This window comes from Nematolebias whitei, chromosome 5 (genome assembly GCF_014905685.2).
Source record: "Nematolebias whitei isolate Nwh7 chromosome 5, NemWhi1, whole genome shotgun sequence".
Lineage (NCBI taxonomy): Eukaryota > Metazoa > Chordata > Actinopteri > Cyprinodontiformes > Rivulidae > Nematolebias > Nematolebias whitei.
Genome location: NC_056502.1, coordinates 8251795 through 8269622, shown reverse-complemented (window position 1 = coordinate 8269622; position 17828 = coordinate 8251795). Strand labels below are relative to the sequence as shown.

General features: G+C 39.7%; 1 protein-coding gene across 1 annotated transcript in view; it reads right to left on the bottom strand.

Moving 5' to 3' along the window:
- Nucleotides 1-17828, bottom strand: part of sh3bp5b (SH3-domain binding protein 5b (BTK-associated)) — a 36726-nt gene that overhangs the window by 837 nt on the left and 18061 nt on the right. The window contains exons 4-8 of the mRNA XM_037676768.1: nucleotides 8230-8394; nucleotides 7840-7970; nucleotides 4962-5004; nucleotides 3693-3912; nucleotides 2204-2560 (exon numbers count right to left, since the gene is read on the bottom strand). Of these exons, the coding sequence (XP_037532696.1) occupies nucleotides 2204-2560; nucleotides 3693-3912; nucleotides 4962-5004; nucleotides 7840-7970; nucleotides 8230-8394 (916 nt within the window). The remainder of the gene's footprint in view (nucleotides 1-2203; nucleotides 2561-3692; nucleotides 3913-4961; nucleotides 5005-7839; nucleotides 7971-8229; nucleotides 8395-17828) is intronic.

Below are 17828 nucleotides of genomic sequence, written 5' to 3'. Positions count from 1 at the left end.
TTGAAATAGACATCCATTAAACATTCAGACCCAAACTAAACAAAAGTCCAGAGCAACAAGTATATTAATTATAATTAAAAGTAAAACGAGATAAAATGAGACATTAAAATAAAAGAGAGGTAATTACAATAATCATACATTAGGCATCAAGTTAATCTTTAATGTATATATTTAAACCTTTACCACCTAAGCTTCAAAATGTCTGCCTGGTAGGCTTGTATAAAATATCATCGGTGACACGGTTTTAATAAAAGGGTTACAACTAAATATAACAAGTAAATGATTGTTTCTTGAACTCTTTAAATATAATTAAAGGCCCAGTATTAAAGGAGTGCATATCACCTGCTGCCTTCCATGACCGTTTGTAGCTATTTTGATCAAACATTGAAAATCACAAGCTCTCACACTCAATGTGAACAAGATATTTTGCTGACAACCAAACAAAGTTGACTGATTTTTTTTTGGCCAAAGATCTTGTGCAATGATTAGCAGTTGCAGTTGTGAATGACACTCGGCTACAACTAATTTTATAATAATAATAATCATTTTATTTAAAAAGCGCCTTTCATGACACCCAAGGACACTTTACAGTAAGAACAAATTTTTTATTTTTATAATTTTACCACAATATCTGCACAATATGACTAATTTATACCCATTTTTGTCTTCGGTCAGATGGCTTCAAAATATATTCAGTCTTAGAAACATTACATTATTATTTTCTGAAAGTTTCAACAACATCCATCCAGTAGTAATAAAATATTTTGCTAACAGACAGACCTGACTGCAAATGGTTAAAGGTAACATTCTGTATAAAGACTTTAGTGTTTGGAGTATGTGTCGGCGAATAGTCTCAGCTACTACCACACCAAAGTTTTGCTCGGTGTCTGTCCCAACTGTTATAGTCAAACAAGTTAATAGTTTAAGGTGAGTAGCTGTGGCAGCCATTTTATTAAGGATTTAATAATTATTCAGTTGCAAATGTACATCCAACAACTTCCATCTGCAAATGTCATTAAATTTTATGGGATATTTTTGTAAAAGAAAGATGTGGGCTTTTCAGCAGTGGGTATACAGTAGTCTCAAATAGAAGTCTGTTTGTTTGTTTGTGACAAACAAGCAAACAGTCCTGGCAGTGAAGGTGGAGCAGCACAGATTGAAGTTCTTCATTAAAAGTGACTGGAGCGTTGTGACCAATTTCCTCTCTGGAAACCGATCCGTTAATAAGTTTTACCGCTGCACAAGAGGCGCCCGGCTCGTTGTCACCTTGACAAATGTTCTCTTTTCGAGGAGCAGGTGTGAGCCGTGCAGGCAGCATGAGATCCAGCATCCAACCCAAAATAGATCCCCAAGTTTCATCCATCTCACTTTAGTCTGGTTTCCCCGCTCCCTTGTGTAGAAACACGAACTGTGCCGTTAGATAGCTGTTTAAAGCAACTGCAATTGTCTAATTTGAATAAAGGCTCCAAAATACATTGAACGTGTTTAAAGATTTAAAGAGCACAGAGGTGAAGACTTTATCGTTTCTCCACCGCACCGCATTACTCTGAACATTCACGGATCCATTATACGTCATTTGTTTTTGCAATCTGTGCTAAATGAAAATATTTTGCACACCATCCGTTTGTTATTCTGTTACTAAGATAGTTTTTAATCACCCGCTACAAAATCATCTTTGTTCCTTAAGCGCAGTTAGCCAAATATCTCAAGGACTGTTTGACAAAAGTATGGTAATCACTAGATGTACATCTATAACTAATAAACTTTTTGAGTCAATCCAGTTCAAGATGGCTGCCACAACCAGCTAACTTTGGGAAACAGAAACTGCAATAATTTAGTTGATTTTATAGATATTGAACTAAAATTTGGCGTGGTGGTAGCTAAGAGTTATTCTCAACACACATTCTGAGCACTAAGCATCACATCTTTGCATAAAAGTATGGAATTAACCATCGACCCTGTATGTTAGCAAAATATATGAATAAAACTGTCAAAACGCAATCATGTGTGCATCTAATTAATTATCCTTGGGAGTGTTGATTTGATCCATCAGTTATAATTTCATCATTTTTCAACACAATGTTTTTTGTTTAAAACTTGCATGAAAGGCAGCCGGTGATGTGCATTCCTTCTAGGTCTTATATACAAGTAACTAGCAACTAGTTGTATAAACTAGTAGTTAAACCTAAATCCTATCACTCACCTCGTTCCAGATCATATTCAGGCGACGACGCCCCACTGCACTCGCTGCGAGGCCCGAGAACCGGTGAGATGAGGCCAAAGTCTGACAGTGACACGGTGCTGGGAAGGTCAAGGCTGCAGGGCCTGGACAGAAGAGCTGGGCCGGACGTGGAGGAGGACGAGGAAGGAGTGGGTGACGGAGAGGCAGAGGAAGACATGCCGGAGGAGGAAGAGGAGCTGGCGAAGAGACATGGTGACAGGAGCTCCTGGGGGCTGCTGGGAGTTGAACCAAGGCTGCTGGTGGAGCGAGTCTCAGAGTCTTCCTCCGACATGATGCTCCCCCCACCATACAGGTCATCGTCGAAGCACTCCGAGGCCACTGCAGGACGGGACAACGAAGAAAGTTAAACAGGAGGAAATGATGAGGGAAGTGTACAGTGGAGAAAATATGATGAATTTAGGAAGCTAACAAAACTGTGAGGAAAATAAAGAGATAAATAGAACTTAAAGGATTCCAAACCGTTCTGGGAAGGGATCTTATTTTCACCACATACTGTAAATCAAAGCCCGGTCCGTGTGTGAGGTTATTTAAAGCTTCATGTCCTGCTTAACTTATAATCAGCATCTGTGTGAACTGGACCGCTGTTACCATGGAAACACCCTCCTAGTTATTCTTCAGGTGAAACTAATCGGACGTATGAAGCAGATTAGCATTTTGTTTATTTTTACTCAAACTGAAGAGAAACTAAAATTCTCCTCGTTTTCGGGGCTTACTTTGAGCCGGATCCTGCCGGAACCGGATCTGGGAACTCTCTTATTTTGACAGGGTGCGTTCGGGGAGTGGATCCGGTAACTGTCAGGCTTACTAATAACAAAGTTATGAACAAATATGACTGCCTTGAACGAATAAAAGTTATTTTGGATATGTAAACTGAAAATAATTACATAAACACTCATTTTAAACACAACAGACAACACAGCACAACTTAATATCACATACGATCATCTGCCCCTTCACGTGAAGCATTTCCGCCTCTACCCTTAAAAAAAATCTCCACCCCTAAAAGAGTGGTGGGAGTGAGTGCCTGGAGGTTTCACATGTGGAGTCGAACGGCATTCAGCAGATTGATTTCTAAACCGAAACACTTGAGTTAAACATATTTTAAACCAGTCTACAAGTTGTGACTCGCACAGATGTTTTGTGGTCAACAGTCTGAACGTTTTATTTCTGTTGCATGTGACTTTCTTTTACAACGCAAAAAAAAAAAAAAAAAGACTTAAGAGGTGAAACTGTGGCAGCTGTCTGACATTTAAAGAGTCACCAGGTGAGCTTTTGTTATTGCAGCAGGAAGACGGAAGGTTAAACCTCAACTAATCAGCCTTTAATTGCACTGAAAATCTTCTGAGGACCACTAACACAGAAGGCAGTCAACATTTACAAAGAATGGGATTCCTTAAGCTAAAACTCTTTCGCAGATTGATGTCCGAGAGAAATGTCACAGTGTACTCACTTGATATTTCGTCCGACTCCATCTTGAAGCTGGAGATGTCGTCCCCAGAGACGCTGTCACCCTCAGCACCAACTCCAGGTCTTCGAGGGCCTATGATGGACATTCTGCGACGTTCGTGGATTTCATCAGAGATCATCTCGAGGTTCTTCAGAGCTGTCTTGTACTCGCTTTTGGCCTGAGACAGCTTGGCTTGCCGCTCGTCCACGTTCTTCTTCAGGTTCTGGAGGAGAGATGATGTTAAATGATAGCTGGAGGAAATGCTAGAGGGCACAAATACTTCTTAGATTTGACTTAAGTATACGGCTGAAAACAGTGATGAACTCAGGACATATAGAAAAGAAAACCCTGCAGTTTCAGAAATTTGCCCTAGAAAGTTCCTGGAGAAACTTTGACTGCCAACCTGCTGCCGATTAAAAATTTGATTTGACAGTACAGTGTGTTTGGGTTCGCTCTCAGCTACCACTATACCAAATTTCAGCTAATAGCTATAAAAATGCCTGAGTTATATTTTTTCCTTTTTAGCCAAGGTGGCCATCTTGGATTTTTGATTTGGATTCAGTATGTGATAGAGAACGTTCTCAGCTATAACCTCACCAAATTTCAGCTCTGTGTAAAAATGACTGAATTAAAGCCATTTAAAAGTAGCTGTGGCAGCCATCTTGGATTTTTATTTTGATACATCTTTTGATAGGAAACATTCTCAGCTATCGCCACACCATATATCAGCTCAATATCACCAAAACTCACCGATTTATCTTATTTTTCCTTTTTTGCTAAAGCAGCCATCTTGGACATTTCAATTGCATTAGGAATGTGTAACAACTTGCACCCTGTTCTGCAAGTCACACAACCAGACATGATTTAAATTTATGTAAAACTAAAAGCTGCAACTTGTGCATTTGTCACAGAATAACTGCAAGAATAACTGTAAGTAAAGTTTATTTATAGAGCGCTTATCACAGACATAAAATCACAATAAAAAATCAACGCTAAAATATACAAAGAATAAAACGAGCATAAGAACTTCAAGAAGCACAATAAAATCATGACATAAAAGCCTGGGAGAATAAAAGTGTTTTCAGTTGCTTTTTAAAAACCTCAACAGAGTCAGCAAAACGAAGTTGCAGGGGCAACTGCCTCAAGTTAAGATGAAGCGTTTTGTCTAATGTGCACACAAAAACATGTCACTGCTGTTTGTGGTCAAGGTTTTAAACATTTCACATTCACATTACAGGCAAATGTTTGGTTTAAAGTGTAAGAAATAAGTACCTCCAGCTGCAAGTAGTACTTGGCCTTCTTCTCAAAGTAGGGCCTGTGGTGGAGGAAGAGAAATGGTAAATGGACTGTACATGTATAGTGCCGTTCTATCATATCAACATACTCAAAGCGTTTTACACTACATCTGTGCCCTCATTTACCCATTCATACAGCACTCTACTAGATCTCTACAAAGAATAATCAGTGATGTATCACATTCATTCACCGATGGGACACACAACGGAGGCAATGAGGGGCTCAGTGTTGTGCCCAGGGACACTTCGGCATGTGACTGCTGGTGGAATTGAACGCACAACTCTTGCATTGGAGGACGGCTGCTCTAACCACTCAGCCACAGCCGCCTGAGAAGAGGTCAGAATTCAATTAAAGGGGGAAAACAGTATCCTAGAGAAGAGTGGTACCCACATCATCACCATAGCAACTTGGCAGGGGAGAGGAGATAAAGGCATTATGATGTTGAGAGAGTGATGCAAAACGGATTAACACCCTGCTGAAGCACTGTGCAGCAAGACTGCAGCTTTCTGATGTTCTGACGGTCCAAAATCCTACTTTTGTTTGGGTTCAACTCACTTAAGGTCAATTTATGAACTTGCTAAATGTGATTGAGAGTTAAAAATGATGTTTTCATTTGTTGAGGCAACTTAAGTCATGTATGTATAAAACAGATTTAATATTCGGTTTTCACATCAATAAACTGAAATGTGAGTCAGAAAATTTTGAATAAGTATCCAGAACTCTGAATAGCATCATGCTGGACTGAAAATGAAAACGAGTTTTGCTGCTCATGTAGGCATATGATTGTTTAAAACCTTATTCGCACGGGACTAGTTTTACCTAGGGACCACATGCTATTTGTAATAATTACAGAGATTGTCTGTGTTGTTAATCCCGTGCAAATTGGCCATGTCAGTAATTTGTAAAGTAAAAATTCCCCCGCAAATTACCTACTATATTTTGCTGAACTTCGAGGTCCTGTGATAATACTAATCCAATGTGAATAGGCATCTCTGATTTGGACAGAAATGGGTGGGATCTGATACGTAACTAGGTGTTTTTTGTTTCCTGGGTGCATTTTTTATTTGCCTTTGGCAATGGAGGCTGCATTGACGTGCATTAATAACCTTTTGTGTCCCGGACCAGCAAAAGCCTATCGACCTGTAATGGTCGCCAAAAAAAAAGAAAAGGCTGAAGCGAAGGGGCAAAATCATATGCAAATGTTGGCTCACATCATGCATTGCATCATTGCATTGCATTGCTCTGTGTGGTAAGAATAATTTTTTTCTGTTTGTAGACTACTATACATACTATAATACGCAGCGTGTTAACATATCTGGAAGATGTCCGTAAATTTAAGCTAAATCTCAGGCTTTGGTTATCCCGTGCAAATGTGCCACATTAAAAGCAGATGTTGGGGAGTAATTTATTTATTACACGTGGTCCCTAGGTAAAACTAATCCTGTGCGAATAGGGCTTTAGAATACTATTTATTGGATGTTAATCTGTCTTAATGCACCATGTGCAATAATTATAGTGACAGTCAAGTGTAACACGTGACATGTAGCTGCACAGCAGTGAAGCATTTGTTTTTTCCATCAGAACTGTAGATTAGCTGCTACAGAACATTGTAAAATTCCACATGCACATCATCATATAAGAAATCTTTCTGTTTATTTGTCCAGGCACGTCCTGCATGCCCTAAAATCTGCTGAACATCAGTGCCTGCAGAAGGCACTGATGACAGCCCCCTCCTCCCTCTGAGGGATGGGATGCACATGGAAGCCAAGAGGGAGGGTCTTATGTAAATTTCAATATATCACACAGAACGTTCAGTTCAGAACTGTACCTTTGTGGTTCAAACACTTTTTTTCATTAGTAACTGAAACACCTCTACAAGCAGGTGATATTCTACAACAACTTATGACTTTACCACATTTAGTCATTCTTCCTCTTTAACACCCGTTAATAATAAACTGAGGTTCGACGTGGTTTAGATTGACGCCATGTTTCACTCTTTTAGAGACTGACCAGTTGTAGATGAAAAGAGAAGTGCAACATGCTGGCATCTGGTTCGGTTTTCATCTGTTCCGCATCAGCTGTGATTAAACTATTTTAAAGTATTTCATAAAAGTGTGACAGACAGATGGACGGTCTATTTGCAGAGGGACAACAGAGTTTTACATTCAGCACGTAAATGTCTGATAGATGAAGCTAATAAAATGAAGCAATAAACGGCTCATCCTCGGTTTGCAGCAGAACATTTGGTTAATTGACCCATAAGTAGTCAACTGTACACAGACATTGTTTTATACTGTCTCCAGCTCAGTCCCCATCACTGTCCACAAGCTGGACCAGACAAGGACCAGCAGCCAAATGTACAACCAAGCTAAAAACTAAACCCATCTGATTCAGGCCTTCAGCTCAAATTCTGCTTAGTGTTGGTCTTGTCCTTCAAAACAAACTTATTTTGTTATTATCACCACTATTTCTTTAGGCACTAAAACTTCTCATAAAAAATAGGAGATATAGCTTCTTATTTGTGAAAGACCAGACAAAATAATAATAGTTTAAACATTAAAATATTGATAAATCACTTGTGGGCAGTAAAACCATTTCGGATAGGAAATGAAGAACAGAACCATCCTTAAAGAAAGATGAGTAGGGAATGATAAATGGCACTATTATTTTTATGTCTCAATTTTGAATCTTTTGCCAAAAGGTAAATTTATTTAAAAAATATACAGTTTTTAAACTAGAAACATTTGGAGTCACTAGGTTAATTTAAGTTTAAAATAAGTGACATCTCACAGCTGATTGTAAACGTCCATGTTGTGCTGCAGACGGGGGGGGGGGGGGGGGGGGGTTGTCTTACTTGGACTTGCTGATGGTTCGTTTCAGTTTCTTCTCCAGCTGCTTCATGTGACCGGTGGCTGCTGCGTATTTTGCCGCCGTCTCTTTGTGCAAGAGCTCACTTCTCGTCTTGGTGTTCTCTGCCTCCATCACCTGTAACAGCCGTTTAGAACTTGCCATTAGCCATGGCTTGTTTGTTTGTTTATTTCTAGAAACTCTTTAGGATACGCCTTTAATTTCACAATTTTGAGGGAGAAAAATAAGATGTGATTTTTTTTAAGGCAGGCTTGAATTTTGCAAACAATTTAGGACTAATAAACCCATTTTTGAAGGCCACTGAGGTAAACTGGAAATAAATCCAACAAAATGTTCCTCTCTTTCCGTCTCGAGTGTCCCATGTTCTCCTCCTCACCCGCTGAGTGGCGTGGTTCAGCATCTCCTGCCAGGCGGAGTCAAACTGACGGTTGTCCTCCTCCAGGAGCCTCTGCTCTGCCAGGGAGATGGTTTCCTTTGCGGCCCGTAGAACCTCTGTGGCCCTGTGGAAATCCTGAGTGGCCTTCTGGGCCTCCAACTGGGCCTAGTGGACAGACAGAGATGATAATATACATTTTTGTCCTTTATTTCTTTGTGGTACAAAATAAATAAATTAAAAATACATCTAGAAATACAGGGTAAGAAACTACTTTTGAACCGTTGCATCGCTGCATTCCAGTAATTATAAAATTAGAAACTTCTATTTTGGACATAAAGTACATTTTATAAATTCAAAAAATAATTTTCCATGTTTTGTAATAGATCAGCTGTTCTGCATTAACTCAAAGTGCAAAGCTCATTTCACCAAACAACCAATTAGACAAAATGTCAAGATAGTCAATTTTTTCAATGATAAGAACCAAATAAAAATATTTTTTTTGTACTCCTTAGAATAGTTTTAGGCTAAGTTAAATTTATTTATATGTTTGGAAATAAAAAAAAGAGCATTTGCATATCATCTATTGCCATTTATAGTCAAGGTTCTTCATATAGTTCTATTTGACTTAGTTGAACTATTTCTGTAGGTAATTTAGCCTCCACTGCACTTAAGATAAAAAAAGTCTGGCAAATAAAAATTTCAGCTCCATTTGCTAGATCCCATCCCAACCAGACTGTTTAAAGAGGTATTTCTCCTAAATAATATCCCCATTTTGTATCTGCTTAATTAGTCTCTTATAAATCGTTACGTACCACAGAGCTTAAGGTTGCTGTAATTAAACCTTTACTTAATAAGCCTGATATTGATTCAGGGACTCTGGCGAATTGTAGACTTATATCTAATCTAACTTTCATCTAAAAAATTTTTAGAGAAAATAGTTGCTGGTCAGTTGCGTGAACATCTGAACAGAAATCTGAAGAGTTTCAGTCAGTGTTTAGAGCTCACCATAGCACTGAAACCGCACTGGTGAATTACTAATGATATTCTCATGGTCTCTGACAATGGACTTGTGTCTGTACTGGTGCTGTTAGACCTCAGTGCTGCATTTGATACAGTTGATCACAATATTTTACTACAGAGGCTTGAATATGATATTGGGATTACAGGAACAGCTCTAAAATGGTTTAAATCATATCTATCTGATAGATTCCAGTTTGCAAATGTAAATAGTAAATCTTTTTCATACACCAAAGTTAGTCATGGAGATTCTCAAGGTTCAGTGCTTGGCCCAATACTCTTTACCTTATATATGCTTCCATTAGGTAATGTTATTAAACAGCATGGGATAAATTTTCTTTGTTATGTTGATGATACACAGTTCTATTTGTCCATGAAACCCAATGAATCCAATCAGCTACTTAGACTACAAGCATGTCTTAAAGATATAAAAACCTGGATGACCCTTAATTTTCCGCTTTTAAATTCAGACAAGACAGAGGTGGTATGTTTTGGACCTGAGCATCTTGGGGATAACCTTTGCAGTCTTTCACGTCCTCTGGATGGCATTAATTTGTCCTCCAGTTTTAAAGTTGTGTTATTTTTGATCAGGACTTGTCTTTTAACCCCCACATTAAAAATGTTACCAGAACCACTTTTGTCCACCTTCATACTATCACTAAAATTAGAAACATCTACTGGTAGTCGAAAAATCTGGTTCATGCATTATTTGTCACATCTAGACTGGACTATTGCAATGGTTTGTTATCTGGGTGTCCAAATACTTATTTTAAACATCTTCAGTTGATCCAAAATGCTGCTGCCAGAGTCTTAACTGGAGTTAGTGGGAGAGATCACATCTCTCCAGTTTTAGTTTCTCTCCATTGGCTCCCTGTCAAGTCCAGAATTGAATTCAAAATCTTAATCCTAACCTACAAAGCCCTCAACAACCTAGCTCCATCTTATATTACAGATCTTATTGTTCCATATTTTCCTAACAGAGCACTTCACTCTCAGACTGCAGGTTTATTTGCAGTTCCTAGAGTTTCCAAATGTAGAATGGGAGGCAGATCTTTCAGTTATCAGGCTCCTCTCTTGTGAAACCAACTTCCAGTTTATGTCTGTGAGGCTGACACATTATCCGCTTTTAAAACTAGGCTCAAGTCTTTCCTTTTTGATAAATCCTATAGTTAGGGTTGGCTTGGGTTTCCTGAGCTATCCCTTAGTTATGCTGCTATAGGCTTAGACTGCTGGAGGACAAATTGACCACATTTCCTCACACTGCTGCTGTCTTTACTTGCTCTACTCTACCTACATGTATTTGTAATTACTGCTATCCTTAACATGGGTTTCTTTGTCTCTCCTATAGAAAGTGCACCTGGACCTACCATTCTATGTTTAGTTTATTTGTTTCTAATTCCTATCCTCTCAAACCCAGCTGGTCGAAGCAGATGACCACTTGTCCTGAGCCTGGTTCTGCTGGAGGTTTCTTCCTGTTAAAAGGGAGTTTTTCCTTTCCACTGTTGCCTTTGTGTTTGCTCAGGATGGAAGACTGTGAGAAAGTGAAGATTCAGTGCAATCTGCTGGCTTCCTTAGATTAAAAAAAAACTTTTACTAATTGACTTTCTTAATGCATGTGAATATTTTTGTACAGTGCCCTGAGACAACTTCTGTTGTGACTTGGCGCTATATAAATAAACTGAATTAAATTTTCGGTACATCCACTGGGAATCAGGTCTTTATGAAAGTAATAAAGTTATTATTCCTGAGTAATAGTCCTGACAAGAACTCGCCACTTAACGCAACACAAACTCCAAATGATACAAACAGTGGGGAACACATCTTACACCGAGATAACCACTTCCCACTCATACGAAAGACATTGCTGACAGCGCCGAGTTTAATCCAGGATAAGATGATGAATGATAAAAATAGACAGTTTGTAACAAAACAAGCATGAGAAGAGTGTGCAGAGTATGCAAATATAAAGAACAGTACATGTTGTACATGTGATCATCATCACTGCTGTGCTGCAGTTGGAGAAAGAAATCTGAAATGTTTACTTCAAAAAGGATTTCTCCATCTTTCCAAAGTTCTAAAGCGAACAGCTCAAGTCAGATGCAAAGAACTGGTAATGGCTGTGACAGCCCCTCAAGCTCAGTGAGGAAAACACGCAGGTATAAAGAGTTTGTGGAATATTAAGTCGGGCGTTTATTCTACTGACCTAGTTTGTGGGGAAACTGGGGAAAAAATGCTTCTGTTATTGTGTTGAACCCAACTCCAAACGTCGTTCTCTCAAAGAACACTTCTACAAGTTCAGGAGGATTTTCGTTGGGAGTAAAATACATAACAAATTCTAGGTTACAATTTTAAACCTAAAGTAGGTCATTCAATCTAAAAATGGTTTAAAATTCTGTTCTGCCAGTCCATGACCAATATTTGGATGTATTGTCAGTAGACCTGTCCTGGCAGCGCTCCATCCCTCACCCATACCTATTCAAATTTTATATCCAACAGTTATTTTCATAGATTCTGCCTTCCATCAGCTCTTGTAGTCCAACTCCAGCCTGCAGTTGCTCTGTCATCACCACATGCTCACTGTAACTTCATTATCCACGGGCACCATCATGCCAGCACAGCAAGATCCAAACAATCCACTTCTTGTTTGGGGTATGTAGTTTGTTTCCCTTCTATCCTGCCTGAACAGAACAGAAAGCAATGAATAATCTGCATCAATCCTAGTCAAGTTACTTTCTCCTTGCCTGGCCTTGTCACATCAGCACTCACAGAAGTAATTTTTTAGACAGTTTAATTTGAGCAGGAAAAGATTATTGCTTTGGATAACAGACTCGGTGTATCTACAAGGCCGCTCCAGCTGTATGATTGAGTATGATGGAAAAGAAAGAGCAACCACTCATTGTGCATGCTGAAAGCGCATCTTTTATCCTCTTTTGATTTCTAACTGCAGTTGTACCTTTTTCATCTAGATCCGGTTATGTACTACATTTTATATTTGTGCTGTACAAATAAAAAGTTATGAAAAACACAGAAAACACTCAACCTCGCTCTTCTTTAACAGCAGAGCCCAAACTAAAGCATTTAGGTCTTGTTTTCCCACTCTACCTCCTCAACTGTCACATTGCCCACAAGAAACCCATCTTCCACGTGCTGACTCCCCCTCATCCATTCCACGTCCTGCTCACCTCATTTTATCAGTACAGACATGAACCACCCTGCTGCTTTAACGAGAGGTGGAATCAATCAGATGGACAAAAAATAAACACTTAAAAAAAGTAAGTTGATTTGTTATGGACTCAGCTTCAGAACCATAAAATCTTCCCTCACTTTTTATGTTTGATGGATCAGAGTTAATCTGAATCAGGATAAGTTTTATTATCATTGCACCGAGATACAACGAGAATATGTCCGTACAGTCATCCGAAAGATGGACAGAGTGCACGTAGCTGCTGCTATATAGCGCAGCCGCCTTATCCTTTTCAGAATACTTTTTTTTTAGATAGAAAAAAGGGACAAGGCCATGAGGACATTACAAAAAAAAAAGATCTCTTCACACCTTGTCCTAACAGGACACGATTTAAGACTTCAAAAAAAACTCTGCCAGCAAGCACATTTATGAACACGTTACATATGCATTTGACGACGAGGCGGTCCATGAAGCACTAACATTAACTAACAGCATTGTCCTGATAAGATAATGGTCAGCCGGCACAGTCCTGATAGGCCTCCACAGAAGAGGGGGCTGGGGTGGGGGTGCAATAGACAAAGCTTTTCCTTAGTTTACACATTTCCCAGGAGAAATTGACAAGTCGTCCTGTTTCGAGGCCAACCGGGGAGTCAGATTCAGATAAGCCACAATTGTTGATTTATTCAGGAAGACTATTTTTTCTTGTCAGCCTCGAGTCTTTACTGGTACTTCCAAGGTCAGAAATGGCCAGATTAGGGTGCATTCTACTGGTCCGTTCTTATGAGCCTCTTCAAGGTCGTTTTCACGCTGATAAGTCCCAAAGCTGCAAGTGGCCTGCGATTCAAATCACTTCCATTTTACGGTTTAGCTCATAAATCGGCTGATTTTGAGTCCTCCAAGCATGGACCAACCTTCACATAGGCAGCATCCTGACGAGGCCAAATTAGCTGCGGCCGTCTTCTTTGTACGTTGATAAACCAGAACCAGATTATTCCAAAACCAGGAAACCTGTTATCATAACTCCAATTATATGCAATTTCGGCGTCCTCGATCGACAGCATAGGTAGACACATCACATTCTACCTCCCCAGAGATTTATCCAGCTGCATGCATGTCGTCCGAGCAGACAAGGGTTCTCCAGGACCATGTCGCTTTGTTGAAAAGATTTTGTCATTTGCGTCAAAAGTCCAGTTGGTCAGATCCAAAACAGTAGTTTTCATTTCATAAGATGTGTAAAAAAAGGAGCTGCTCCGATACACAGACAGAGAGCAAAAAAAGCGGGAGAACAGGGAGAGGGAAGAGAATGTATGCGCCTCGTTCCAGAGCCAGTGAGGGGAAAAATAAACAACAACAAAAAATACTTTGGATTGTGAAAGATGTTCATAAATGATAAACAATTAATAAAAGTTCAGTTGTTTGGTTCTCTGCCTTCCTCTTACTGTTCTACTTTTCTCTTCAGTGTTAACGTTTTTCACCACGGGCAAGTGAAACATCAACGCTGTCAACATGTAGCAAGCGCTCAACCACAAAGTGGCTCGAGGAAGATGTGAAGAAAATGGTAAACAAGGATAATCGGTTTTACAAAAGCAAAATAATGCACCATAGTGTGCATACTCAGCTGAGTGCAACTGTACAACAAATAACAAGTTGTGTTTTCAACTCTTCATTCTCATGTTTTAGAATGTATGAGGAGAACGCCATTGCTTGTGCTAGGTTTCAAGACACAAGTATATAAAAAGACGGATGTTTTGCCACCACATCCTCCTTCTGCACAAAACACTATTGATCATTTCTGCAATCATAAGCTGCTACAAACTTGTTACCAAGTTTGCATATCTTAGAATATGAAAAAGTAAATAAATAGCAGTGACCTGAGTAATGGCTGAATCCAGTACACATGCACATATTAGGGGTCTAAACGATAAAAAAAACTGGCCAACATTTTCCACGAATGTCACTTTTCACTCAAACTTTTTTTACACAGGTTAGTCTTATTGAGTCTCCGGGACTCATTTACAAGAGAGACCTGATTTTAACAAAGTGTGATGACAACAGTGGACAACAGAAGACAATCATACAAGGAAGCATGCACATTGAGAACAAGTGATAGAAAATGGTATTACAAATGGAAGAAGAAAAAACAGCTAGGTTGTAAGGTGATGTAAAACTAAAAACAGGAACATGTCTGCATTGGTTTTTGCCAAGAACTTAGATGTTTAAAGCCATTTAGAGAGGTCAAAGTCGACAGCTTCAGATCTTTTTGCAAGATATTCCAGGAAACAGGAGCGGAGTAGGAGAAGGCCCTTTTGCCAAGTTCAGTCCTCAATGAGGGAACACTGCAGGTAATAATGTCCTGAGAGCGCACGCTGTAGCTGCACTCACACAGTGACATGTAGGAGGAGCTACAGAGAAGTGACTTAAAGATGAAAATGTACCAGTGAGAGTCTACGTGAAGCTAATGATGACCAGTTAACCAGTGAATACAGGGTGCAGTGGTGGGTACGGTTACAGCCAGTTATGAAACTTAGTCTTAAACATCTGCAGGGTGCTTGTAGCGTTCATGTAAATAATGTCACCGTAGTCAATAGAGGGAAGGAAAGTCACAGTTACAAGGTGTTTCCTAGCTTCACAGCTCATGCTGCGTTAAGTCTCTGAGGCTGTTAGCAGTCGATATTTTCAGCTTTGACAGTGAGTGACATGTTTCCTGTGTTACTGACTTATTGATGCAAAAATACCTCTCTGTCTGTAATGTCTTCATTTTTCTAACTTTCCTTTTGTTTTGTTTTTGTGCAGATCTTTTTTTGATTTTACTTTATTTTTAAGCCCCTATATCTTTTCAAAATCAAAGTGAAGACCAGTTTTTATTTGGCAATAATTTATTTATTTATTAATTGGGCTGTTCTATGACGGTTCTGTCTGATCTCCTCTTTGTTATAATTTGTCTTTTTTCTGTTTGGCTGTCTACATCACTTCATTTTCCTATTAGCCTACACTCCTCTCTTCATCCACGTCTCTTCTTCCCTTTGGTCTCTCCTAATTTGTCACTTTCAATATCCATCCTATTCTCTCCTGTTTTCAAAGTTTCCTACATCAACCACTTTTCCCTTCCTTGAATTTCATCTTTAATCCCTTCGTTTCCTCAGCATTAGTGTCACTCATCTCATTTTTGTTTCTTCCTTCTGTTTGCACATTTTGTTTTCTTTATCTTTTTACTACTTTGCACAAAGCTATCTTGCATGTTTGTTCTGGAAAAACAAGATTTAGCCATAGGTCTTCTGAGATGTCTTCATTAGCATCAGAGATGTTATGGTACAAGTCTGTTGGCAGTTTGATGTTAGGTCATGGACTGGTGGCCTTATCGGTCTTACAGATACTCTGTTCAAATAGGCGCTCTCTGACTATCTTTATTTTATTTATTATATAATCTCATCCTTGGGTTTCACTGCAGGTGGCACAGTGGCTCAGTTGGTAGAGCTGTTGCCGCTCAATGAGAAGTTAGCCTGTTCAAATCCCGGCCGAAGGCCTTTTTGTGTGGAGTTTGCATGTTCTCTCCGTGCATGCGTGGGTTTTCTCCGGGTACTCCCGTTTCCTCCCACCAACCAAAAACATGCATGTTAGACTGATTGATAACTCTAAGTCGTCTTTAGTGTGAGTGAGAGAGTGAATGGTTGTTTGCCTCGTTTGTTTCTGTGTGTCCCTGTGATGGACTGGAGACCTGTCCAGGGTGTCCCCTGCCTCACGCACTGGATGCTGGATACATAGGCACCAGTGACCCCCGCAACCCAAAAGGGAAGAAGCCAGTAAAGATATTGGATGGATGGATAGTTGCTCTGAACTTGGGTGATTCCGCTTTTATACCGAGGACATAAAAAGTCATATCTAGTTATGAATGATCAATTATTACAGGTGAACCATAATAATTAGCAATCAATTTGGCTTGTTTCCATGAGGCCAACAAGGCTGGACATCTGTAGTACAAATTTGCAAGTAGGTGGTTCAAACTGAAGATATTTGACACTGAAAATATACCGCCCAATTTCTGTCTAATGGCGTCATTATCACAGCCTTCAAATCCTTTTATCGGTCAAACTCCTGCAGAACAAAGAACAAAGAACAAAGAACAATGGGAGGACAGACACAGAGCACAAGTGTCATCATCAGTCAAAGCTGTCGAGGAAAGGACTTCTGGGAAGTCCTCTAAATCAAACGAGCCTCTAAATCACATTAAACGTTTCTTCACCTTCACCTGATTCTCAAGAAGACGAAAATTACACGAATGGGTTTCAGAGCTCGTTCTGTGATGCGCTCTAAGTGTTAAAACCAATGCAGGGTTGTTGTTTTTTTGCAAGTGTTTCTCTGCTAGAAAAGCTTTTGTGCACTTTTTAACATTCAGGATACGCAGCAGTGCACAGAGGCACAAGGACAAGACAATCAGTACTTGTTTCCAAAGCGACCTTCTATGGCCCTTTTTCCAGAAAATCTGATTTTCATTTTCTGACCTCAATTTAAAAGGGAGAATTTATTTCCCCTGCAGACGTCTGACATGGGAAAATTACGCTGATCAAACACATTAGCCTGAGAGGGCCATAAACACCACCCTGCAAATTACCCATCATGCATCAGTATGATGTTTGTGTTCATTCTATTAGACAACTCAACTAATTCACCACTGACTTAGATGATGAGAGAGGGACTCGGGTTCAAACAAGCTACCGAGTCCAGCAGCTTCTGATGTGGACTTAACGGTCTGTAACTGGTAAAACTGACCGACATTCGTCAAGCGCTGATCTGTGAATGCTGTAACTGTATAATGAACTAAAAAACAAAGACCATCTTTCAACAAAATTATGGCAAGCCTTAAAGTAAACACACAAATATAAAAAAACCTCATGCACAGCTGTACACGGTTTCCCACCACGAGCGCCTCCAGAACATCAGTGATGTTGTTGCCAGTTGTTACACAACAGACAGTGAAATAACTTCATCCCTCCGATGTTGACGGCTTTGAGATGGCAGCCAGGGAAGTGACTGTAGAAGAAACTTACACACATAGAAAACACATGCACACCATAAATACACCACCCCAGGAGGTCAAAAGAGAGAAGACAGCTTTGACCTCGTCACAGCTTTATCTGCTTCGCCCCAGATCCCGCTCCATCCATCCAACCATCCCTGCATCCCACTTCATCCATCATCACCGTGCTCTGTGCACCAGCACAGGCTGCCAAAACACTTCAGCAGAGCAGCTACAGAGGGAGGGAAACAGGCTGACAGGAAGTTAAAGGAGATGAAGGATGAGGAGGGACAAGGCCACCATGTAACTGATGAGTCTGTTTCACATCCAAGAACAAGAGAAATTAATTCTCCTTGTTCTTTGATTGATGCGTCTCTCAGAGGA